Here is a 27,464-nt window from a genome sequence, read left to right as displayed (position 1 = left end):
AGCCTGACATTGGTGGTGGGCAAGTTGTTGGAGGGAATCCTGAGGGACAGGATCTACATGTATTTGGAAAGGCAAGGACTAATTAGGAATAGTCAACATGGCTCTTGCAAGGGAAATCATGTCTCACAAATTTGATTGAGTTTTTTGATGAAGTAACAAAGAGGATTGATGAGGGCAGAATGGTATACATGATCTATATGGACTTCAGTAAGGCCTTCGACAAGGTTCCCCATGGGAGACTGGTTAGCAAGGTTAGGTCTCATGGAATACAGGGAGAACTAGCCATGTGGATGCAGAACTGGCTCAAAGGTAGAAGACAGAGGGTGGTGGTGGTGGGTTGTTTTTCAGACTGGAAGCCTGTGATCAGTGGAGTGCCACATTTGTGGGCGGCATGGTGGCACAGTGGTTAGCACTGCTGCCTCACAACACCAGAGACCCAGGTTCAATTCCCGCCTCAGGCGATTGACTGTATGGAGTTTGCACATTCTCCCCGTGTCTGCGTGGGTTTCCTCTGGGTGCTCCGGCTTCCTCCCACAATCCAAAATGTGCAGGTCAGGTGAATTGACCATGGGAAATTGCCCGTAGTGTTAGGTGAAGGGGTAAATGTAGGGGACTGGGCGCATTGCGCTTCAGTGGGTCAGTGTGGACTTGTTGGGCCGAAGGGCCTGTTTCCACACTGTAAGTAATCTAATTTGAATGTGAGCAAAAGAGGTATAGTTAGTAAGTTTGTAGATGACCTACCAAAATTGGAGGTGTAGTGGACAGCGAAGAGGGTTACCTCAGCGTACAACGGAATCTTGATCAGATGGGCCAATGGGCTCAGAAGTGGCAGATGGAGTTTAATTTAGTTAAATGTGAGGTGCTGCATTTCGTGAAAGCAAATCTTAGCAGGACTTATACACTTAATGGTAAGGTCCTATGGAGTGTTGCTGAACAAAGAGACTTTGGAGTGCAGGTTCATAGCTCCTTGAAAGTGGAGTCGCAAGTAGACAAGATAGTGAAGAAGGCAGCTAGTATGCTTTCCTTTATTGGTCAGAGTATTGAGTAGAGGAGTTGGGAGGTCATGTTGCACCTATACAGGACACTGGTTAGGCCACTGTTTGAATATTGTGTGCAATTCTGCTCTCCTTCCTACCAGAAGGATGTTGTGAAACTTGAAAGGATTCAGAGAAGATTTACAAGGATGTTGCCAGGGTTGGAGGATTTGAGCTATCGTTAGAGGTTGAATAGGCTGGGGCTGTTTTCCCTGGAGCGTCGGAGGCTTAGGGGTGACCTTATAGAGGTTTATAAAATCATGAGGGACATGGATAGGATAAATTGACAAAGTCTCTTCCCTGGGCTGGAGGAATCCAGAATTAGAGGGCATAGATTTAGGGTGAGAGGGCAAAGATATAAAAGAGACCTAAAGGGCAACCTTTTCACACAGAGGGTGGTACGTGTATGGAATGAGCTGCCAGATGAAGTGGTGGAGGCTGGTACAATTGCAACATTTAAGAGGCATTTGGATGGGTATATGAATAGGAAGGGTTTGGAGGGATATGGGTCGGGTGCTGGCAGGAGGGACTAGATTGGGTTGGGTTATCTGGTTGGCATGGATGATTTGAACCGAACGGTCTGTTTCCGTGCTGTACATCTGTATGACTCAATGACTCTATACAAACAATTCACAAGAAATACCAATGTAAGAGGGAAGGATTTGTTATGCCATATGAACACAGATTGTTGATTGGTTGCCAAGGTTTGGAGACCTTTTATTTACTCGTGAGATGTAGGTGTCACTGGCTGGGCCAGCATTTATTGCTCATCCTTAGTTACCCTTGAGAAGGTGGTGGTGAGCTGACCTTTTGAACTGCTGCAGTTAATCAGACGAAGGTCAACCATATATGCCCTAAGGGAGAGAATTCTAAGATTTTGCCCTGGAGACATTGAAGGAACTGTGGTATATAACAGTGATATTTTTGCTGAAATGATGTGGTTGGTCAGCGCCAAGGACCCTGGTTCGATTTCACTCTTAGACGACTCTTTGTGTGGAGTTTTGTCCCACAGTCCAAAGATGTGCAGGTTAGGTGGATTGGCCAAACTAAATTGCCAAAAGTGTCCAGGGATGTGCAGGCTAGGTGATTAGCCATGGGAAATGCAGGGTTATAGGGACAGGGGAGGGGGTGAGTGTGGGTGGGATGCTGTTTGGAGAGTCAATGGTCTGCTTCTGCACTGCAGGGATTCTATGTATCTAAGATATTTCCAAGTCAGATGGTGAGTGTCTTAGAGGGGAACTTGCAGGGGGTGATGTTCCCATGTATCTGCTGCCCTTTTCCTTTCAGATGGAAGTGATCATGGATTTGGAAGGTACTGTCTAAGAAGCCTTAGTGAACTTCGGCAGTGCATCTTTTACATGGTACAAACGACTGCTGCTGAATAGTAATTCTAGTAACAGAAATTAGAACACAGAAGGAGTCCACTTGGCCCATCTTGAACATATTAGCACTTTGAAAGCTTTATCTAATTCCCCGCTCTTTCCCTGTAAACCTGCATTTCTATTCCTTTGTAAACACTAATCCAGTTGAGCCTTTTGGAAATTGAATCTGTTTTCAGGTGGCAGACTCTAAATAACAACAACCTGCTGCATCTGACATTTCTACTCATCTACCCTCAGAATTACACTGGCAATTCCCTTACATCTGTTTTATAATAGAACACAATGTACACATGACAGCAAAGGTCCTAATTACCTGCCAGGAAGTTTAAATCGCAGAATATCCTGAATCTTCGAGAGCAGGTATTTGCTCATTTCAGTTGGTAGCTCTCCAATGGAGAGCAGAATGTTTTTAACCTCCATGTATGACGGGTTGTTGTTGAAGATAATGTCAGCGGCAGTTGTCCGCACAGTCTTCTCATGTGTCCTTCGGTTCTGATGATAGATCCTGTTCATTGTCTTCCTCACCTGGTCAGACACAAACCAGAGGATTTGAGTTCCAGGAACGTGGACACTCCATGCAATGCATCTGTTCAAAGTTATTCAGTGAGGCAATGCAACAAGCTACCGACTGGAGAATAGACACTGGGCCAAGTTCACTCTAGATACCTTCTAAACAACCTGGTCAGAGATGGTATTACACAGTTCTGGAGCAGATAGGACTTGAACACAGACCTCTGGCTCAGAGGTCAGGACACTGCCACTGTGCCACAAGGTCAGGGGAGCAATATCTGGTGTACTGGTCACAAATTTATCAGTCAATCAACATCCCCAAAAAGAATTATCTGGCACTAAAGCAAAATTTACTGGAGATGTCTGGAAATTTGTAATGAAAACAGCAAGTGGGTCTGGCAGCATCTGCGGTGAGAGGAGGATAGTAAATGTTCAGGTCTATGATCCTTCTTCAGAACTGGAAACTTCAGAGACAGAATAGGTTTTAATCAAGCGTGGGGACAGAGAACGAAAGGGAGGAGAAGAACAAAAAGGAGGGTTTATAATAGGATGGAAGGCAGGAGGAAAGCAAAAGGGGTGACATTGCGAGGCAAGAGAAGATGGTGATGGGACCAGTAAAGTGCAAAACCTGAGCCTAAAGAAGGTGCGAGTGACATCATTACCAACAGCACTCCTGTCTCAATGAAGGAAATATTGTTACTCTGTGTTGATTGAACTCTGTGTTAAATCTGGAAGATGGGAAGCTGAGGAGCTGTTTCTCAAGTTTCTGTAAGTTTCATTGGAACAAAACAGGAGGTCAAGATCAGAGAGACCAGAGTGGGAAAAGGATGGAAGGATGTGTAGCTGAAGTTTGGGGATAAGCTGGCAGACTGAACCATGCTAACTCCCAACTTGTAGAGGTGGCCAGGTCATGAGCAGTGACTATGAAACTGAATGAAGTATTGGCAAATCAACATTTCAAAGTGTTTGGGAGGGACTTTGGACGCCACCACTAAAACTATCATCTTCTTTCCCCTCCCACCTGCATCCATGGGCTGAAGTAGTAATGTCACTATACAAGCAATCCTGGGCTAATGTTCAGGAGATTTTGGTTCAAATCCCACTATGGTATAGAGTGAAATTTGAAATCTGGAATACAAAATGCCTAATAAACATGTAGCCATTATTATAAAAACCCCTCGAGTGAAGAAAAACTGCCTTCCTTACCCAGTCTGACCTACATGTGACTCCAGACACACAACAATGTGATTGACTCTTAACTGTACCAAGGGATAATTAGGGATTGTCCAACCAGTGATGCCAACATTCAATGAATGAATAATTAAAAACAAATTCTGAAAACAGTGTTCCCCCTTCAGCATCCTGTTTCAGTCTTCTGGCATCTCCTTCCCTTCTCTCATTTCCTTCCTGTGCAAACACCGAAGAGGGAACACCTTCACTTTTATATTCCTGCCTTACACCCTATTGTAGATCTTTCCTTCTGTTCTTTCTTTCCATCCCTGTCTTTCTGTATCTCCGCCCTCACCTAAAATCTCTTATATTGCTAGTGTTTACCAGTTCTGATGAAAAACCATCGATCTGAAATGTTAACTCTGTTTCTCTCTCCACAGATGCTGCTGGACCTGAGTACTTCTAGCATTTTCTCTTGGTATTGCAAATTATCTACTCATTATTACATTGCCATGTGTGGAAACATTCACATTTTTGCAATTTTCTATTTTGCAATTTTTCCATTTGATTTGATTTATTGTCACATGTACTTAGGTACAGTGAAAAGCTTTGTTTTGCGTGCAGTATAGGTAGATCACATCAGTCAAAGTGCATCAGGGGAAAAGAACAGAGTGAGGAATACAATGTTATGGCTGCAGAGAAGATGGACAGAGAGTGAGATCAACATTTCAACTTGCTAAGGCAGATTACATTTATCTGCTGTTCTTTTGCGACAAGTATAATGAGCAGTTTGTGTCCAAGCAGGTTTGCATACAGATTTGTTGATAGGAACCTTAGCTTTTATAAAGTAATTTTTAGAGCTGTGACTGGGTGGGAGAGTGGAACTGGTACAGACACAACAGGCTGAATAGTCTCCCTCTGGACGGTATGATTCGATGAGTCCATAATAATGACATGTCATTTCACCTCCTCTGTGATGTATACTCGTTCATATTTCTGGATAGTCGAGAGAGCGATATTACTGATGGGTCCAGTTCCAGACTCTGCGTGCTTCAGTAAAATAGGAATAGCATCAGGGAGAAGAGAATTCTTCAAAGATAAGATGTACATCTCAATATCAGATTCCTTTTTTGCTGATTCTGCACCATTAAGGATAATTTCTTTCGCTTTGATCACAGCCTGAAAGAGAAAGGAATAATATTGGGCACAGGAATGTTAAAATAATATCCAAGTTACTAATGTTCCTTGTGCCATTTCTCCACCAGTGGCAGCTGTGCCTTCAGCTACCTGGGTCCCAAACCTCTGGAATCCCCTCCCTAAACCTGTCTACCTCCCTACCTAACCCCCACCTTTAAGATAATATTTAAATCTTATAATCTTTGCTCCTGAGTGGGTTTGTGTGTCATGTTGTACCTGCCAACACTCATGTGAAACACTATAAATGTAAGTTGTTGTTGATACAGCAGATAGGATTAAAGTATTTGGGAGGCGGTTATCTCAGTCCTCTAGATTGCTAGTGACACCACCAGCATGGGTTCAATTCCCACACTGGCTGAGGTTACCATGAAGATATCTCCTCCAAAACCTCTCCCCTTGCCTGAGGCGTGCTGACCCTCAGGTAAAATCACCACTGGTGGTGTCTCTCTAATGATAGAGTGGTCCTCTGGGACGACAGCAGCTTTACCTTTGCCTCAGGTCAATTACTGAATGGCAGCTTTGTCAACAGACTTTAAAATGCCCAACCTTATCATAAAAAGGTACATTATTTAAAGTCCAAGTCAATGACCTTATTGCTGCTGGGCATTTGTTTTTTAGACTATGAATGGCTGGAATAAGGAAGTGTTGCACTGTCAAAGGGGTCACGTTTTGGATGAGGGATTACACTGAGGCCCAACCTGCCTGTTTAGGTGAATCTAAAAGATTCTGTAGCATTCCTTTGAAGCAGAACAGGGGTGTTCTCCCTGATGTCCTGGCCAGTAATAATTTATTCAGTCAACATCTTAGATGGATTAAATGGTTATTTACCATTTTTCTGTTTGTGGGATCTTGCTGTGTGCAAATTGACTGCTGTGTTTCCTATTTTGGAACAAATACTGGACCTCAAAGATATCTCATTGGCTTTAAAGCTCTTTGAAATACACCCCTAAGGTAGTGAAAAATGTTCTATAAATGTAATTTCTTTCATTTTGTAGCTTGAACATCCCAGCAACGAAACCTGGAGGGGAATGGCTACATTTGAGTGGCATTCAAAGATGGGATTCAAATTTACCCTCTTTCAGGTGGGCTACAGAGAAATGGGCTTCTTGTCCAGTGATTTCCTGCCAATTGCTCAATCTAGCTCCTACCTGATTCCCAATGTATGTACCACATTACCATCAATGTAGCATTCCCAATTCTAGGACCGAGAGGTAAAACTATCAGGAAAGACATCGACTAATTTATCTAGAAAACACAAAGTTGGAGACTATTGAGGTTTCTAAAATTACAGAATGTTTTCACGGATTAGACTTGAGAGAGGATAGAATGTACATGGCCTTGATAAGGCAGGCTTGGGTGAAGGTACCAGTGAATAGAGGGCAGTATTCAATACTGCAGTGATGGGAACAATGTCAGCCAGGTGGACCTCATAGAATAGGAGTTCCCTGCTTGGAGCTGTTAACCTGGTTTGATCAAGGAGTCTTGGCTGACAGATATAAATAGGAGTGTCAAGAGATCTGTTCACTCTAGAAGCTGGCTCTGTGCTAACTGGGTCAGTGACATTTACTGTGCACATGTAAATAAAGGGTGACTTGGTTTACCAGCCTTTGTGGAGTTATTTCAAATACTAAAAGTAAAAGTGTTGATTAGACAGAATACAGTATAAGCTGAGGCTGAAAGAGATGGATTCTTGATCAGCTGGGGAAGCAAGGGTTATATGGAAAATGCAGAATGTTGATGTGAGGAATGTCAGATCAGCCACGATCCTGTTGAATAGTGGAGCAGCTCGAGGGACCGAATGGCCTGCTTCCACTCCTATTTCTTATGGTTTTATGTTCCTGGTCAGACTTCACCCCAACAATACAGATATATGTCGATGTATTTACACCCAATCAAATACTCATCCTGTTATCAAATAACATCTCACCATCAGCTGTTCCCTACTTCCATTTGTCTCAGGCATCTTTGCCAGACAAGACTAGACAATAACCAGGAGCCGCACTGGGACATTTTGTTACTATATTCCCACCATGGGGATGGTTTCCCATGGTAGATTGGAAAATAGATACAGCAGCAAGCAGTCAATGAGGATATCTGAAGACCTCAATGTGGGGAATTTATCCCAAAGTCTGGAAGTTGCCAGCTCCATGGAGGTGGGGTGGTCCTAATAAAACCAGAAGAAACCTCTTTATTGGGGGATGGTCTGGGGAGTGATGGGTTGATTGGTGGTGGTGAGGTGGAGGTGGGAGAATAAGGGGCATTTTTGGAAATTTCCAACTCACTCCTATAAGGCATGGTCACTGATCCGTACAAATATGTTTACAGGAAAACTCCACAGACAGGATGGAGAAAGTAATAAAAAGATATGGTGATATGAAAATATGAAGAGGAGTGGGAGAAGGTTCATTTGAAGTGTAAATGCTGGCACTGAGGAGTTGGGCTGAATGGCCTCTTTCTGTGCTGTAGGTTGAATAGAATTCTATGTAAACGAAAGGCGGCAGACTAACTAGTTGTACCTGTACTCACCGGCAGTTCACACTGTCCTTTCTGGCAGAACTTCCTGATGAGTGCCCCGATGATAATCACGACTGTTTCTCGGATATCATTGCTCTTGATAATTCCATTAAATTTAGCCTGTGACAGACCAGGGACAAGAAAACCTCTTGATGTGAAAAGCAGAGATAGTTTTCATAAAATAAAGATTGAGTGGAAGCAAACATGTAACAATTAATAGCACATTAGCATGGTTCAGATTGTTATCATGGAACAAAACTTACAAGACCAAGTCTCCTACTAGTAATGGTGTATAAGGTCATGGTTCTTAAAGGGTTCATGTTCATGCCACATTGGCTCCACCTATTCTACTGAAGTCACACACAGTCTAAGGGTGGAATCAAGGGTTCTATTCTCACTTTCAGAGGGAGCAGATGTATCTGTACCAGCTGCTTAAGGTTCTAGAAATTCTGCAGGACCAAATGTACTTCCTCCTATCAAGCAACAAGACTTCTTGTTATCTGAGAACAGTGTCTCTTCTGTAGGCACTCTACATTGTTGTATCCTCTACCAATAACCACTGGATAGACCTGAGAGAAAACAAAACCAAAGCGGGGGCAAAATCTCAAACAACTATAATCTGGTAAAGGTGGCAAATACCACAAGGTGCCAGCAGTGGTTATCTACCACAAGTAAAACTTGGAAACAATGTCACTGGTCCAATCTGTGAGTTCCGTATTAATGTATGCAAGACCACTTCAGTCAGTACAGTCAGTTTCAAGTTTCACTTCCTGTAGTTGTTTAGTGAGTGTTGTTTATCGATCCAAGTTTTACTTTGTGAGAAACATGGTTGAACACCATAGAAGGTCCTCAGACTGACAAACATTATTACTCACAATGACCCCCTCCCGTGCTTGGAATACCCTGAGCATCTCACAGCCTTAGAACTTCCTTCGAAAAATATATTTCTTCAATATTCTGGAAATCTGGAAATTACATATCATTAATTCCTTCCCTAATAGTAACATGGGTATACCCACACCACAAGGACTGCAGCTATTCAGGAAGGTGGCTCCACGATACCTTCTCAAGGGACAAGCAATCAGGGATGGGCAATAAATTCCAATCCAACCAGTGACTCTCCTGTCCATGAATGACTGAAAGATTTGCCCACTTGGCTTTCTCCCCTTCATACCCTTTGATATCTCTTTGATGGAGACCCAATGGCTGCCCTGTATCTGCATATCTCCAAAAAGCATGTATTAATCTTATCGAGTCTGTAAATTGGAAAGTGAGGGTTAAAGCTCTCCCTTTCCCAAGTCAGTGTTTGGTCATTCACCCCTTTGGAGCAGGCTGGGCGTGAGTAGTTGGCATTCCCAACCTTGGGTAAAGTCTTCATGTTTGGACATTTGGTGACAATCATCCTTAATGACTCAGAGCCAGAACTCCCAATCCCTCAATGCTTCCTAATGTAAAGAGAATCATGTGTGGCTGTACCTCAGTGATAGGACTCAAGTTGTTTTTTATATCTCTTTCACTCTTTGCTGGCCTTCTGATATTCTGGGACTTGTTTCTCAAACTTACTGAATCTACTGCTCATCCAAAAAGTCACAGGCATTGCTTTGTATTCTTTAACAATGTCATTGGCAGCAATAAAGATCCTCACATAATGCTGGCCCTGCTCTACCGATGCAGAATGACCATAAGGGTAATGCACAGTGCTACTATTCTCAGGAATTCATCTCAATAAGAGTCAATGCATTAGGACAGGAAGAGGACATAACTAAAAAAAGTACAATTTTTAAAAATCATGTCAGTGTTGCAATATCTCATTTCTTAGACCGAAATACTCACCATTAACGCTTTCAGTAATTCCTCAGTGGGGTGAGAAGCAAAGCCACAAGCATACAGAAACCTTTCCTGTAAGATGGTGCTACTGTCATTTCCAAAATCTAAGAACTCCAGCATCGCTGCCAATGAAGCTGAGGTCTGAGCTGAAGTCACAGCATCAACTAGCTGTGGACTGGGACAGAAAGATTGAATAGTAACTGGATGAGTGCAATTGATCACAGATCTGAGGAGCAAACATCAAGTTCCAACTTTACATTGAGTAATTGCTTCTACCCTGTCCACGGTCACAGAGATGTTACTCTGTATTAAGGAACTATCCAGCTCAAACTTAAGAAATATTGAACTATTCAACACAGACAAATCAATTCATCACCTCACTAACCAATCATCAACTTGTTGCCCTAGTTGCATAAACAACCGTATGCTGGTAAAGGTGGCAAATACCACAAGGTGCCAGCAGTGGACATCTGGGTAAATACCACTATTAAAACTTAGAAACAATGGCACTAGTTCAAACTGTGCATTCCATGTTAATATACGCAAGGCAAGTTCAACTAGTTTCACTTACTATTTTCACTAGTGTATCTTATTTTAAGACAATTAACTGATGGGTAACAGTCCCCTTAGTCCACAAACTAAAGGATGCTAAACTTTGATTCAAAGCACCTCTTGTCCTGTGAATGGGTTTACTCCCAATTTTTGTGCTGAATAGTGGCAATCTGCGGTTGCAACATTTTCATTTAGACCATTTGACTTCAATCCTAGGGATTATTGTTGGAATGGAGAGGCGGGCGGGGGGGGGGTGGCATATGAAAGAGATGAAGAGAATGATTCAGTTACTACCTGTAATTATGTTTGTTAGCTTTACGCCTTTGTAATCAGTTTAAAATTAAACAAAGAATTGTAGCTGTTGGAAAACAGACAAAAACAGAAATTGCTAGGGATACTCAGCATGTCTGGCAGCATCCATGGAGAGAGAAAACAGAGTTCTTTCAGTCCAGTATGAGTCTTCTTCAGAACAGGAAGAAGAGAAGCTAGCTAGGTGATAACGGGAACCATGTGTAGATGAAAATGGGTTTGGCTGTGCTAAAAGCAGCCCATGTCATTAGAGGCCTGGGGGGTGTGGGGGTGGATGAAGGACATGAAAGAAGATGCTCAGGTGCCAAAATTATTGCATTCAACATTGAGTCCTGATGGCTGCAGAGTCCTGCAAGGGTGACTGTACTTGAAAAATTAACTCTGCTTTCTCTCCAGAGATGCTGCCAGACCTGCTGAGTTTCTCCAGCAATTTCTATTTTAATCAAAGAGTCTCATTGATTTTCAAGAAATACAACGTTTCTCCACTACTTTCTTGTCTTTAATGATGATCCTTATTATCTGCCTCCTTCTTGCCTTGTATGTCCTTGGCAAACTGACTCAGCAAGTCCATCCTCAAAATCCTAAATTGTCTTAGAGCAGCGAGTGAGAGTGTGACTCACAGCGTGCTGTCCTTCTCACTTCTCAGGACTTTCAGGATATCTTCCTTCTTGGCTTTTCTCAAAGCTTGAACCAGCAATAGGAAACTCCTGGTGGCAGAGGCTTTTGCGAGATTCTTAGGCTCTAGTTCCTCCCGTATGGTCTTCCAATATTCAGTAAGCTACCAACAGAGAGAGAGAAATACAAAATTAATCCTTATCAGGCACAGGTTATCCTGTCCATAATGGCAGTCCATCATCTAAAATGATATCAAGACCTTCCAATTCATGAGAGCAGCACTGAGGGACAGAGAATGGTGAGAGAGAGAAAGACAGGACAGTTGCAAGCTGTCCCCAGTTGACTGACTGAGAACTGATGGCCTGAATACAGGACAGCCAGTGTGGCTAAGGCAGGGCTCCAAAGCTGTTCTGAAAAGAAACATCTTACTTCTTCCACACCCATCCACTGAAAGAGTATCCTTAATATGAAGGGACTGCCAATTAAAATTCTGCTCATGGCTAAATGGCCCATAGAGTCCAGGCTAGGGGGGGTTAGCCATGGAAAAGGCAGGGTCACAGGGATAGGGTAGGGTGGATCTGGTTGGGATGCTGTTTGGAGGGGCAGTGTAAACTCGATAGGCTGAATGGCCTGCTTCCATACCGTGGGGATTATATGATTCTATGAATTGAAAATGCTTGTTTTTTTGATGCTGGCTGCAAAATATGGAAAACTTTTCCTCAGGTCTAACTCAACGTGCAAAATTAAATCTCGAACATGACCAAAATAACATTTTAAAGTTTTGACTACTTACTGAAGGGCAACGTTTGCATGTTACTTTGACTGCTGCCGAGGTCAAGGGGATGGACACATATTCAGGATTCACAGAATCAACAACACTGCTAATTTGTTCTGCCTGGATTTGTTTCGGTCCAGTCTTTGTCAACTGAAATTCCAACCTCTGTCTAAAAGTGAAGGAAAGAGTTTTCATGTTAGGTGTCTTCCACACTCAGTTCAGTTTCCTGCAGATATCCACCATGCTGCTTTATTTGACAGGCATATTCATGTTTTTCTTCATTTCAATGTAAAAAGACAGGGTTTAGAAATGGCATTTCCATTTATTGACTACAAGCGATAATATTTAAATAATTAATCTTGTCTCCCTTTCTCAAGTTCCAGTGTTGTAATGATAAAACTCTATAAGTGAATTCTGGTACATGTTTAACTACTGTACATTTTTCACATTGCAACCATGACATCACCTTCAATAATTATTTAATTGGCTGTAAAGTTCTTTGGGATACCCTAGGTTTGAGAAAGGCACTGCATAAATGCAAGTCTCCCCTTTGTCCAAGTATCAACATTTTGAACTCACTTTGATAAAACTTTGGCTGCCAGTTCTCGCCGTAGATTGAGTGAAACCAGGATATGTTCCTCAGACAGTACTGAATGAATGAGATTCTTCTCCAGTAGATAAATGCTAGCTGATGTTGATGTTGTATTGACTCCTAATACCTAAAAAAATTCAAGTCAGTATTAAAATACATAATCGTACAATATCCTTTCACTCTCTCACCCTGAATACAGCTTTTCACATTACAGTCAGTGGCTCTCATTGTAAATAGGTGACTGATGTTGATCCCTCAAAGTCACAACCCTTAACTAAAACTAAGGGCTCATCACAGCTGGACAGAAAATGCAATTTCCAGGACTCTTGTGATGCAGTAGCAATGCTCCTACCTCTGCACTCAAAGGCACAAGTTCAAGACCTACCTGACCTGGAGGTGTGTCATAGCATGTCAGAACTGGTTGGTTGAAAATAATTAAAAGTGAAAATAAGTTGTTTTTCATCCAATTTAATACCAGTAGCAAACAAGAAGCAGGAATCATTTCCTTTGCCATTAATCAAAGTTGCGTATGATACATTATTAAATCAAAAAAAGGAATTAATTTATTTCAAAATAAAGGAAGTGTAATTTCCTTCTTTCATGCTCACCCCTTTATTAGCTCCTGCCTTATTTGTCCCACTTCATGCAAATTTCCCCTTATTTCTGAGTTGCCAATCAGTATAAACTATGTCAGCCACCTCCCTTTTCAGCATCAAGCTCATCTCAACATGATCCTATGCAGTAAGCAATATACACTATGTACACATTCATACATATACACATAATGATGCCGAGGAAGCTCTTGTTGTTTCTTATAAAATTAACCAGATGAAATGTAAGATCTAACTAATCTCAGCTTCTCCAGTCTAAGTCAATAAGAAGGTATATGGGATATTTGCCTTTATTAGTCAAGACGTTTAGAATAGTGAGATGATAGATGATTAGTGCAGGCACAAAGGGCCTCTTTCAGTGCTGTAAAAAAAACTCTAGCAAGTTCAGCACAGAATTGATGGGCTAACGGGCCATTTCTGTGCCGTAGAACCTGTAAACTCAATCAGTCCCAAGCTTGGATTTTTTTTCCATATGCTAATTTTTTAACCATTTGATTCCTTGTTTTTCCAGCTTCCCACATGCTACTCTTTCACTATTTCAAAGAATCACGGAATGACCGAGGACTGAAGTAAGCCTTTCCGCCCATTGTTGGTTCTCAGATAGGGCTAGCTAATTGGCTACAATCTCCTGCTCTTTCCCTTTAGTCTTACAAAACCTTCCTTTTCAAGCACATCTCCAACTCCCTTGGAAAGTCCCTATTGAATCTACTTTCACCTCCCTTTCCAGCAGCATATCGCAGATCCCAGTGTCTAGCTGCTTTCAAAAACAGATTTGCTCATCCCACATAGTTACTTTTACAATGACCTGGAACTTATGTTCTTTGGTTACTGGCTGTCCTGTACTGTTTCTTTATAACTACTTCACCGAAAGAACCACATCATTTGAACACTCCAATGAAATCTCCCAACAAGCCTGGATTCTTTCTTTTATCTCTCTCTCATTATTTTTCTCAGTTCTCCCTAGGAATAAGTGGGAATTTTGGGGATAAGCCTCGGCTGGAGCATGTACAAAGGCCCTCGTGTTGCGGTATGTAGCATACTGCTAATGTGTCAGCTGTCAGATAAGACTGAACACACTGAAAACCTTTTCACTAAAAGCAGGAGGAGAAGAGGTAGCCAAACAGAGGACACTAAAATGATAAAGGGGTTCAATAGGATTGATGTAGAGAAGAAGTTTCCAGTTGTGGGGATTACCAAAACCAAAGGTTATAAATGAAGTTTTTTTTAAGTTCGTTCACATGATGTGAGCATCAACAGCCTGGCTACCTATTACCCATCCTTAGTTGCCCAGAGGGTAGCTACAAATTAACCTTATTGCTGTGTGGCACATGGGCCAGACCAGTTAAGATTTTCATTAGACTCTTAATTTCAGTTTTTTAAAAATATATTGAATTCAAATTTCATCATGGTGGGATTGGAACTTGAGTCTCCAGAACATTACCTGAGTCTCTGGATTAACAGTCTAGCAATAATAACACTAAGCCATCACCTCTCCTAACAGACAGTCAGTAATAAATTCAATGGTAAAAATTCAGTAGCGAGAATGTAGTTGTCATTAGCAAGGGACTGTTTGTGGTGAGCAATACTGAAACGTTCATGGAGAAGCTGGCTAGGTACAAGAGGGAGATAGGAAAAGGAAGATAGCTAATGAAGTAAAATGTGATGTGAGTAGGCCTGTCTGGAGCAGCGACACTGCATGGAGCAGATGGTCTGAATGGCCTGTTTCTTCCCTGTAAATTTGATGCAACTCCATATAATTCTTCGTAGCTTCTCTATTCATAGACAAACCTGCATATACCAATGATCTGTTGATCACTATGGGGATCGAGGTGCTGGATATCGTCTCGATACTGACCTTGCTGTGACTGGTGAATCCTCTCTGAACACCTTTGCAGCTGTCCAATAATTTCACTTTGGTCACCTTGTTGTCATGGGCTTGGTAATTCACCTTGCACTTCCCAGAGACGTCAACCTGGTAAATATGGGGCCGAAAGACAACAACATGAGACAAACTGAAAGGAGAAATAAGGGAGAAAAAGAGGGGGATGCGGAACAAGAATACGTTGAAAAATAAGAGGGAAAAGAAAGACTAGAGATATCAAATAAGATAATTAAAGGTAGAGGAAACAAAATACTTGGCCTTCACATTAGGTTGTTAACTCCAGTTGGAAAACTTGTTGAGGCTTCATCACCTGCAACCATCTCATTCCTCTCCACCCTAATCACTTTCTCCACTGGTCACCCAACGTATCCACCCTTACAATCCTCTGCATTCTCACGAACAAATAGAGAACTAGCAGGTTTGTCTTTGGACAATTCCTAGCTGTGACAGGTATCACTACGCAGGAGTTGGTCACCCCTTCTACCCATCGCCTGTGAGTCATTTCAGTTGCTTTGTTACCTCACACAATCAGTAGTTGCAGACATGGTAAAGATTATTGCTGTTGCATTACATTCATTCATGGGCTGTGGGCATCACTGGCGAGACCAGCATTTATTGCCCATCCCCAATAGCCCTCCGGAAAGCAGCAAGTAGAAAGTACACCCACAATTCCCTGAGGGAGGGAATTCCAGGATTTTCATCCAGTGACACTGACGGAACAGTGATACATTTCCAAGTCAGGATGGTGAGTGGCTTGGAGCGGAACTTGCAGGGGATGTGTTCCCACTTACCTACTGCCCTTTTCCTTCCAGATGGAAGTGTTTGTGGGTTTGGAAAGTGCTGTCTAAGGAACCTTGGTGAATTTCTGCAGTGAATTTCTTGTAGATAGTACACACTGCTGTGACTGAGGGTCAGTATTGGAAAGAGTGAATGCTGATTTTCAGATTTTTAATAGAAAAACCCAACATGGGACAGCACTTAATGAGATTAAATGAAGTGAGTACAGGAGCAAGTTTGAATAGTGAATTGCAATGAATCATGAAGTTAAAAATCACACAACACCAGGTTATAGGCCAACAGGTTTAATTGGAAGCAACTAGCTTTCAGAGCGATGCTCCTTCATCAGGTGGTTGATGAAGGAGGAGTGCTGCGAAAGCTAGTGCTTCCAATTAAACCTGTTGGTCTATAACCTGGTGTTGTGTGATTTTTAACTTTGTACACCCAAATCCAACACCAGATCTCCAAATAATGAATCATGAAATTGTGAACCCATCACAACCCTAAAACATATAGAATTGCTTCATAAAGACAGGTTTACCTCAGTCTGACTGGTTGTTGTGAGCTGTACTTGGAACAGGCTGGTGAGGCCTCTCTTGATGTTCTGGATTATGACTGGTTCATTTGAAAACGAATAAAAGGTCTTCACCTGGAAAATGAAAACATCAAAAAACATCAAAACCTGGTGCTGGAAACAGACTCTGAAAGTCCTCAACAACAGCAACTTCGTGCATTTATGTAGCACTCTTAATTTGGCAAAAATGTCCCCAGTAATCAGACTAAATTTGACATAAAACCATGTACAATATATTAGGAGAGGTGTCTAAAAGCTTGGCCAATGACATGGAACATCTTAAAGCAGGACAGAGGGATAGACAATCTTAGAAAGGGGATTCCAGAGCATAGGGCTGAAGCAGTTAAAGGCACAGCCGCCAAAGGACCACATGAAATATGGGACTTTGTAAATTGTTGAGTAAATCTGATGATGAATTGTATACTTCCTAGTTATTGTGAATAATCATGCACTATTCTCACAGATTCACACTATTTTTATGAAGCATGAGGAGGCCATTTAGCAAGGATCTGTGATGCTGGATTGAATGCTGTTTGCACAGACAGGAGGGTTGATAGCCAGAGGACACGGATTTACGAGAATGATCAAAAATACCAAAGCTGAGATTTGGGGAATTGTTTCAATACAGTGAGTTTTTAAGATGGGGCAGTAGAGTCATAGATGTGTACAGCATGGAAACTGACTCTTCAATCCAACTTGTCCATGCCAACCAGATATCTTAAATTAATCTCGTCCCATCTGTCAGTTTTAGCCCATATCCTTCTAAGCCTTTCTTACTCATATACCCATCCAGGCACCTTTCAAATATTTTCATTGTACTAGCCTCCACCACCCTTTATTGACACATGCATAGTATTTGACACTGGATGGCTTCCTCAGTCACCTCTCAGAGTGAACAGAACCTCTGACACTCCTGTTCTTATCCGTCAGCCAGGGCTCCCTGTTTGGATAAGGTTAATAGGCCCAGATAGGGAACTCATATACAGTGAGGAAGATCACAGTGAGTCAGACAGCATTCATGGAGAGAGAGCAAGCTAACTAGTAGAAGCAGATTTAACAATAACTTTCAACAGGGACTTGGATATATACTTTAAGGAGTTTTTTTAAATTTCAGAGCTTTGTGGGGAAAAACACAGGGTGAGACTAATGGTACTACTTCAAAGACATGACACAAGCACATTTGGCTGAATGGCCTACTTCTATGATGATTGATTGAGTTACTGAAGAACTAGTTGCCGTGGGATAATATTCTAGCATAAACCAAAATCTTTCAGTAAAAAAGGAAGGCAGAAGTGGAGAGGAACAGCTTTCTTAACAACTTTATATAAAGTGTTTTAAATGAGAGTCATATTTGACTTGAAACGTTAACTCTGTTTCTCTGTCCACAGATGCAGACAGACCTGCTGCGTTTCTCCAGAACTTACAGTCTTTATTATAACAACAATGCAGTACCCTTTAATACAGGGTTGTACCTTTATTCCAATTATTTCAGGGTGCAATGGTTTATTTAGTTACTCGTTTTCTACACTTTGTCACTTAAGGGTGTAATGACGTTACAAGGTCAGCCAGGTGGACCTTATAGAATATGAAGGAACAAATTACTGTAGGTGCTGGAATCTCTACTGAAAATGATAAACGCTGGAAATCACAGCAGGGTCAGACAGCATCCATGGAGAGACAGCTAGCTAACCTTTCGAGTCCAGATGACTCTTCATCACAGCTGAAGTGAAGTGATTATCTCTGATGAAGAGGCATTTCGACTCGAAATGTTAGCTTGCTCTCTCTCCATGAATTCTGTCTGACTCACTGTGATCTTCCTCACTGTATATGAGTTCCCTAGCTGGGCCTATTAACCTGGTCCAAACAGGGAGCTCTTGCTGACAGATCAGAACAGGAGCGTCAGAGATTCTGTTCACTCTGAGAGTGTCTCTGACGAAGCTGGATCAGTAGCAAATACTATTGATGTATCAATAAAGGGTGACTTGGTGACAGGATACCAGCCTCTGAAGAGCTATTTCAAAGGAATGGAACACGACAGATAAACAGAGTTACAAGGCAGAGGAGCCCCAAGATCAAATTAAATGAAAGCACAGGTCAAAAACGTCAAATTACTTCCTCCTGTTTGTGTTCTACCCAAAGAACAGGTTGTGGTCCCACAGTAAGGTAGAGATTCCACAGGGCCTTGCAGAATATATTCAGAAAGTGAGGACTGCAGATGCCCGAAACGTCGATTCTCCTGCTCCTTGGTTGCAGCCTGACCTGCTGCGTTTTTCCAGCAACACATTTTTCAGCTGTCATCTCCAGCATCTGCAGTCCTCACTTTCTCCTAGTTGATTTTAACCTACTGTGAATCCTCTTGCAAGGATGCCTTCCTTGAAGAAGCTCTCTTCCTCCCTCTACAATTCCTGAAGAAGGGCTTATGCCCGAAACGTCGATTCTCCTGCTCCTTGGATGCTGCCTGACCTGCTGCACTTTTCCAGCAACACATTTTTCAGCCCAGAATATATTCAGAATCAGGATACATGAGGAGAGGGAGAGGGGACTTACTCTATGGTCCTGGGATGTAAAGTTGTGGATGGATATGATTGGAAATCTTGTTGGTTTGAGGGGGTGAGGTAAATGGGTGTTTCTTGTTCCCCATTCATTAGGGAATGCAGTGACAAAGTGACAGTATTGCTGGGTTAGTAATGGGGAGGCACAATGAATACTCTGGGGACACAGGTTCTGTCCATACAGCTGGTGGATTTGACTTAAATAAATAAGTCTGGAATTAAAAGTTAGTCCCACTGATGGTAAGGTGAGCATTGATTGTTGTAAAAACCCATCTGGTGCACTAATGTTCTTTAGGGAAGGAAATCTGCTGTCCTTACCTGGTTTGGCCTACATGTGAACATAGGAGGTATAGTTAGTAAGTTTGCAGATGATACCAAAATTGTCGGTGCAGTGGACAGTGAAGAAGGTTACTTCAGAGTACAACAGAATCTTGATCAAATGAGCTAATGGGCTGGGGAGTGGTAGATGGAGTTTAAATTAGATAAATGCTGCATTTTGGAAAAACAAATCAGAGCAGGACTCATACATTTAACGGTAAGGCCCTGGCGAGTGTTGCTGAACAAAGAGACCTCGGAGTGCAGGTTCATATTTCTTTGACAGTAGAGTCGCAGGTAGATTGGATAGTGAAGAAGGCATTTGGTATGCTTTTGTTTTATCGGTCAGTGCATTGAGTATAGGAGGTCATGTTATGGCTGTACAGGACATTGGTTCGGCCACTTTTGGAATATCACATGCAATTCTAGTCTCCTTCTCATCGGAAGGATGTTGTGAAACTTGAAAGGGCTCAGAAAAGATTTATAAGGATCTTGCCAGGATTGGAGCATTTGAGCTACAGGGAGTGGCTGAATAGGCAGGGGCTGTTTTCCCTGGAGTGTCAGAGGCTGAGGGGTGACTTATAGAGATTTATAGAATCATGAAGGGCATTGATAGGGTAAACAGACAAGTCCTTTTTCCTTGGGGTGAGGGAGTCTATAACTAGAGGGCATAAGACCTAAGGGGCAATTTTTTCACACAGAAGGTGGTGTGTGTACGGAATGAACTGCTAGAGGAAGTAGTGGAAGCTGGTACAATTACAACATTTAAAAGGCAATGGATGGGTATATGAATAGGAAGGGTTAAAAGGGATATGAGCCAAGTGCTGGTAAATGGGACTATATTAGGTTAGGATATCTGGTCAGCATGGATGAGTTGGACCCTAGGGTCTGTTTCCATGCTGTATATCTCTATGACTCTATGTGACTCCAGACTCACACAATGAGCTGCCCTCTTAAAATGCTTCATTCAGATCAAGGGCAATTAGGGATGGGCATCACATGCTGGCAATGCCCACAATTCATCAAAAAACAAGGGAAAAAATGTTCTCCTCTTGGATGAGATTGGAAGTCTGCTCTCTTGAGTGGACCGTACCATTACTCAGAAGAAGGAAGTTCTCCCCAGTCCTGGCCTATAATCACTTTACAAATAACATTATTAAAAATAGACTATTCATATCATAATGCTGTTTTTGTGAGCTTGCTGTGCAATTACTGACTGTCATATTTCCATGTAGTGTTCACATTACATTCATTGGCAGTAACATCTTTGCAACATCCAATGGTTGTAAAGGGTGGAATATATAAAGTCACAGGTAATTAATGGAAGAGTGGAAGGGTTATGGAGAGAAGGCAGAAAAACGGAGTGAAGAGCATATCTGCCATGATCGAATGGCGGAGCAGACTCAATGGGCCGAATGGCCTTATTCTGCTACTTCCTCTTATGAACTTAGAACGTCCATTTGGCTTCTTGCCATGGAAACTGATAATGAATTATGTTAAAAAGCTAGTTACAGGAACTTCAGCCAACATCCTTAACCTGATAGCCATATCCCAGCTCCCACCTTTAGAGCAATGTCCCTCACCTCCTACAGAAATCCAGTACACCCTCACATGCTGATGGGGCTCAGCCTCTGAACATATGACTGGCTCCAAATGAAGTTATAAATTTGGGAATTCCTCCTGACAATCAGTTCCTCCTCCCTGGAAAAACCTAGAGAAGGTGAGATACGGGAATAACCAAGTGATAGTCTAATGAAGAAATCAGCCCCACACTCCAAAAGGAATTAAAGCAGAGTTTTGTTATCACAGGACCACAAATGTGTTTGGGTGCAGAAGGAGGCCATCTGGGTTCTTATGTCTGCACCAGACCTTCAAATGAATCATTACTCAGTGCTGATCTTTTGTTTTTTTTCCTGTAACCTTGCATCCTATTTCTTTCCAAATAAACATCCAATTCCCTCTTCATTTGAATTTGCCCCCACCACATTTCCAGGCAGTGCATTCCAAACCCTAACTACTTAATGGGTGAAAAAGTACTTTTTCTCAACCCATATTTGCTTTCTTGCAAATTGCTTAAAATCTGTGCAATCTGGTTCTTGATCATGTTATGAGTATGAATAGTTCCTCCCTGTCTATCTAACCTCCTTGTACTGAAAATTTCTGTCACATTTTCTCTAAGCCTTCTTCTCTTCAAAGTGAACAGTCCCAAATTCTTCAATCTATCCTTATGAAATTCCCATGCCTTGAACCATTCTTGTAAACCGGTTCTGCACTCTCTCCAATATTTTCATGTCTTTCCTATTGTGATGCTCTTTAATGTACACAATACTCCAGCTGAGGTCTAACAAGCATTTTGAACAAGTTCAACATCACCTCCTTGCTCTTGTTCCTATTAAGAAAGTTGTGGCACATTTATGGTATCAGGCATCATCCACCTGAAAGAAGAGACAGAACAAATCACCACGTAAAGGTGCACTTTACTCTGCACTTGACAACCAGTAAGTTTAAAGTCACAGATAAATATATCAGTTTTCTTTTTATTAAGGTTACAAATGAGCACCCTGACTTTTGAACTGCCAAGGTGGCCTATCTCTATTAGCAGCCTCCAGGATTCTCGACTCTGAACCTTAAGCAACACTCAGACACAACTTTATTGCTTTCGGTGTAGTAATGAAGACTTTACCACACAATAATCATTACAACAATTCACCGAGTTAAAGTGCACCCTTCTGATCAAGAAAGCAGTAAGTTATCACTCCTGAATTGGAGCAGGATGTCTTGCAAAACTCATTGACAAAGCAAGAGTAAGAATTCCATGCACTGGAATGGGCACCAGGTAAACTTCTGTAGATTATCATAATTTTATAATTATGATAAAATTATAGGAGAAAGTGTATTGTTCCAGTGTGAGCTTGGACAGCGCTATCTAATAAAAGTGTAAGTTTCACATCCTCTTATTCAGCTGGGTCGCTAACTCTGGTTGGGTGCATGTCTGGAGGCCTCATCACGTGATCTTCAACTGCCCTGTCCCTGCCCCTACCCCTGCCCCTGCCACCATTGGTCTATCTTCATGTTGCTCATCTTCTCATGACCAAATCAGAAGCAAGGAAATATCTTTGCCACCCAAATGATTCTGCACTTTCATTAAATGGTCTTTTTTCCTCATGTCCTATATTTCTTTTTGAATACATTTGTCTCTCATTACAATTTGTTTTTAGACATGCACGCAACTTTCTTGAAGACAGTGATGAATTGTCTCCCTTGGGGTTTTTTTTGCCCAAGGCAGAGCCTGAAAATCAATATTCAACTCAACTGGAAACTCGAAGGCAATCCTGGAAGGTTGTTAGGACTATTCTTGAACTAACTGTTGGACTGCAGCGGTTCAAGAAGGCAGCTAACCACCACCTTCTCAAGGGCAACTAGGGACAGGCAATAAACACTGGCCCAGCCAGCAACGCCCACAAATGGATAAATAAAGTTCTTGTCTTTTTTCATGAGATGTGGGCATCATTAGCAAGGCCAGTGATTTTTGTCCAACTAATTGCTCTTGAACTGGATGCCTTGTTGAGCATGTTAGAGAGTAGTTTAGGGTTAGCCATATTGCTGTGGATCTGGAGTCATCTGATTTGAAATGCAAAGGGGTTGACAATAGCTTGAGTTCAATTCCTGCACCAGCTGAGGTTAACATGAGAACCTCCTTCTCAACCTCTGCCCTCATGTCTGAGGTGTGGTGATATCACCAACAATCATCTCTCTCTCTCTCTCTCTCTCTCTCATGAAACAGCAGCTCATGACTTTACCTCTTTGGATCTGGAGTCACACACTGACCAAACTGCATAGACGATTATGACACAATTACAGTGACTAACTTTCAATTCCAGATCTTTACGAATTGGACGGCTGAACTTTTTTCCCTGGAGCATAGGAGGTTGAAGGTTACAGAGGGTTATAAAATTATGAGGTGAATTGCAACGGTCTTTTTCCCAGGGTAGCAGAGTTCAAGGTGAGAGGGCTTTTAAGGTGAAAGTTGAAAGATTTAAAAGGGGCAACTTTTTCACACAGAGGGTGGTTCATAACTGGAATGAACTGTCAGAGGAAGTGGTAGATGCAGGTACAGTTACGACATTTAAAAGATATTTTGACAGGTACATGAATAGGAAAGGTTTAAAGAAAGAGAGGCCAAATGTAGGCAAATGAGATTAGTTTAGTTCAGGAAACCTGGTGGCCATGAACTAGTTGGACCAAAGGGTCTGTTTTTGTGATGTATGACTCTAACTCTTACCATCTGCCTTGATAAGATTTAAACTCTTGCTCCCAGAACATTTGACAGTATACCTTGATTTCTAGTCCATTAACAACACTAGTAGGCCACTATATCTACAAATGCATGGCTATGACTTGCAATATCATTTGTGATTGTAAAGTATTATCTTCTCCTGGCCGTTGACAGTACATTTTCAGCCTTGATTTTGTGTGTCACTCCCAGAGTCAGCAAAATTCCTACGGCTGCATCATAGTCACTGAGAGCTTTATGTGTCACAGTTTAATTGGCTTATTCTGAATATGGACATCCCTCCTTAATCAGATTAGTGACGTAATGACCATCAAGAGGTCAAAGTACCACTGGGTACCTGGCAACCATATGTATGTTCAGTGCTGACACATTACCTTTGTAACTGTTGGCAGAGATAGATTTGATCCATTCACAAAATTACACCATGGAGATAAGGGGCAAATACGTGACCTTTCCATACAGCACTTCAAGGACTGCAGCAGTACAAGTAGACAGCTCCCTACCACTTCTCAGGGAAATGATGTTTGGGCAATAAATTCTGGACTGGCCAGAGATGGCCAAATCCTATGAATGAATTAAAAATAAATCCCTTGTGCATGCACCAGGAGAAACAACCTCTGTTACCTGCTGTAATGTCAACTAATTGGTACTTTTGATCGTTAGAAACTTCTGCCCTCCATTTGCCTATCCAAGCTATTCCACATCTTGATTATTTCTAATCCTGTAGCTTCGACCATTTAGAAGATCAAAGGCAGCAAGCACATCACCTATCAGCAAGTTCTCCTGCAAGTCAAACACCATCTGACTTGGAAATATATCACCGTTGCTTTCCACAGCACTGTGGACAGATCTACAGGTAGCTGGTTCATCACCACGTTTTTAGTGAGGGGCAACAAAAGCAGGCCTTCGTAAAGATCATGAATTAATAAAGAACAATATCTCCTTACATAAAGATGTTCTTCTTAATATCCAATCCCAATATGTTCTTGATCCAATTTTGGTCATGTCTTGTAGTTTTGATCTGCTACAATTGCTTGAAATATTGCTCAGGGCCATCTCTAGGCTGGCTAATGTCTGCTAAGTTTCTAGAAGATTCCTCTGATTCCTGTATACACATCCAAAGCTTTCAGAGCCTTCCATTGTGACTGCAATCAGTGCCTTAAGTTTAATAAAGCTGCTCATTTAATGAATCACCAGGGATGCAATTTAAAGAAAAGAAAATAGACTTGCATCTATATAGCACCTTTCACTTCACATCCCACAGAGTGTTGCAGTAAGAGTCTTACCAACTTTTTTAGATGTACCATCAAAAGCATTCTATCTGGAAGCATCATGGTTTCGTATAGCAACTGCTCTGCCCAGGACCATAAGAAAATACAGAGAGTCGTAAACGTAATCCAGTCCTTTATGCAAGCCAACTTTCTTTCCTGATGAAAGATTCCAACCTGAAATATTGACTCCCATGTTCCTCTGATGCTGCTTGACCTGCTGTGCTTTTTCCACCTCCACACTTTATCGACTGACTTTCCAGCTTCCACAGTCCTCACTGTTTCCATCCATTGACTCCATCTATACTCCTTGCTACATCATCAAAGATCTCTCCCACCCCAACTATAATCTCTTCCAATCTCTTCTGTTGGGATATAAAAGTTCAAAACATGTACCAACGGATTCAAGAACAGCTTCTTTCCTCGCTGTTAATAGACTTCTGAGTTGACTTCTCAAATTTTAAATTTAATGTTCATCTCATCTTCTCTGCAGCTGTGATATTGTATTCTTCACTCTGTTCTATTACCCTTATGCATTTTGTATGTTAAGATCTGCCTATATTGCACGCAAAACAAAGCTTTGCACTGTACCGAGGTACAGGTGACAATAAATCAAATGAAATCAAATGAACCATCTTTTGAAGTATAGTCATTGTCACAATGTAGACAATTACAGGCATCATCAATTTATGCACAGCAGGGTCCCACAAGAAGCAATGTCACAAGGGTCAGACAATCTGTTTTAGTTTAGATGACAAAACAGTCCACGGTACCTTCCCATTAATCCAGTGGATGAGGACTGGGCTCTTCAAAGCTGCCAGGTTTGTCTTTCCCAGGATCCCTCCTCCTGTGGAATCTTTAAAGATGTTTTTGTCATCTGTTCGTTCACTCACATTTTCAAAGTTGACGTCAGTTATCTGGGAAAGAAGGCAATTCAGCAGTTAAGTCTCAGGAGAGAAACTCTGAGTTTTAAAATTAAAACAAGGCAGTGAGTTGTTGTGATCTGGGACACATTGCCTGGAAGAGTAATGGGGAAGCAGATTCAGTACAAACTTTCAAATGTAAATTGGATAAATATTTGGAAAGGAAAAACATTGACAGGAAGATGAGGAATGAGCAGTGGGGTGTGTGACTAATTAGATAGCTCGCTCAAAGAGCCAGCATGGAAACAATGGACTTGAATGGACTCCCTCAGCATTGAATAATTCCATGGTTGGGTTTTCGAGATTATGAACGTGTTTGATACGAAGAGATCCCCTTATTGGGTGCGATGGCAAAAGAGGAACGAAGGGGAGTCTAAAATTAGGAGCCGTATGGAAATGTTAATCACCAACATGAAGGAATTCTGGAGAAATGTATTTATGCAGAGAATGGTGAAAGTGTGGAACGCGCTGCCTCAGGGACTGGCAGCATAGATACATTGAAATAGAAGATAGATAAACACATGGGGGAGAGTTCTATACTACTATAGAGTTAGATAGACAAAAACAGATTGGAATGTAGAACATAGAACATAGAAAAGTACAGTACAGAACAGGTCCTTAGGCCCATGATGTCCTGCCGAGACTTAATCCTAATGTGAAATATAGTAACTTAACCTACGCCCCCTCAACTCACTGCTATCCATGTGCATGTCCAGCAGTCACTTAAATGTCCCCAATGACTTTGATTCCACCACCTCAGCTGGCAACGCATTCCCTGCATTCACAACTCTCTGCGTAAAGAACCTACCTCTGATGTCTCCTTTATACCTTCCTCATAATATCTTCAAATTATGACTTCTCGTACCAGTCAATCCTGCCCTGGGGAAAAGTCTCTGGCTATTGACTCTATCTATTCCTCTCATTATTTTGTACACCTTGATCAGGTCTCCTCTCTTGAGCCTCCTTTTCCCCAGAGAGAAAAGTCTGAGCTTATTCAACCTTTCTGCATAAGGCAAGCCCTCCAGTCCAGGCAGCATACTGGTAAACGTCTTTGCACTGTCTCCAAAGCCTCTGTATCTTTCCTATAGCAGGGCTGGACACAATATTCCAATTGTGATTTCACCAGCAACTTGTAACGCTGCAGCAAAACCTCGTGGTTCTTAAACTCGATACCCCTGTTAATGAAAGCCAAAACACCATATGCTTTCTTAACAACTCTATCCACTTGGGTAGCAACTTTGAGAGATCTATGTACTTGCACACCCAGATCCCTCTGTTCCTCCACACTGCCAAGATTACTGTCTTTATTCCTATATTCAGCATTCGAGTTCGACCTTACAAAATGCATCACTTCACATTTATCCAGATTGAACTCCATCTGCCATTTCTCAGCCCAGCTCTGCATCCTGTCTATGTCACGCAAATGTTTCTGGCTTAGGAACTTAACTACTGGATTTGCTCTCCACACCATCCAGGATGATAAGCATTGTTCATTAATGGGGAGTACCGAGATAACTTCCCTAGGGTAAGGCAAATAGGACAAGAATTGCCCAACTGGGTGGGTCTATTGTCATTGAGAAGTCATAGTAACATAGAATCTAAAAGCAGGACTAGGCTACTCATCCCTCTGAGTTTGCTCTGCTATTCAATACGATCAGGTTGTAAGTTTGCCTGCTGAGCTGGCAGGTTTGTTTTCAGACGTTACATCACCATGCTAGGTAACATCATCAGTGAGCCTCCGGTGAAGTGCTGGTGTTTTGTTCTGCTTTCTATTTATGTGCCTTGGTCTGT

General features: G+C 41.9%; 1 protein-coding gene across 1 annotated transcript in view; it reads right to left on the bottom strand.

Moving 5' to 3' along the window:
* Positions 1-27,464, bottom strand: part of LOC122539515 (microsomal triglyceride transfer protein) — a 63,097-nt gene that overhangs the window by 20,459 nt on the left and 15,174 nt on the right. The window contains exons 3-12 of the mRNA XM_043674459.1: positions 25,524-25,667; positions 16,289-16,396; positions 14,944-15,060; positions 12,465-12,604; positions 11,904-12,054; positions 11,116-11,273; positions 9,641-9,809; positions 7,820-7,927; positions 5,063-5,275; positions 2,730-2,941 (exon numbers count right to left, since the gene is read on the bottom strand). Coding sequence (XP_043530394.1) covers positions 2,730-2,941; positions 5,063-5,275; positions 7,820-7,927; positions 9,641-9,809; positions 11,116-11,273; positions 11,904-12,054; positions 12,465-12,604; positions 14,944-15,060; positions 16,289-16,396; positions 25,524-25,667 — 1,520 coding nt within the window. The remainder of the gene's footprint in view (positions 1-2,729; positions 2,942-5,062; positions 5,276-7,819; positions 7,928-9,640; positions 9,810-11,115; positions 11,274-11,903; positions 12,055-12,464; positions 12,605-14,943; positions 15,061-16,288; positions 16,397-25,523; positions 25,668-27,464) is intronic.

The sequence above is a fragment of the Chiloscyllium plagiosum genome, chromosome 32, assembly GCF_004010195.1.
Source record: "Chiloscyllium plagiosum isolate BGI_BamShark_2017 chromosome 32, ASM401019v2, whole genome shotgun sequence".
Taxonomy (NCBI): Eukaryota; Metazoa; Chordata; class Chondrichthyes; order Orectolobiformes; family Hemiscylliidae; genus Chiloscyllium; species Chiloscyllium plagiosum.
The sequence above is the reverse complement of the archived record's forward strand: the minus strand, read 5'-3'. Positions and strand labels throughout refer to the sequence as shown.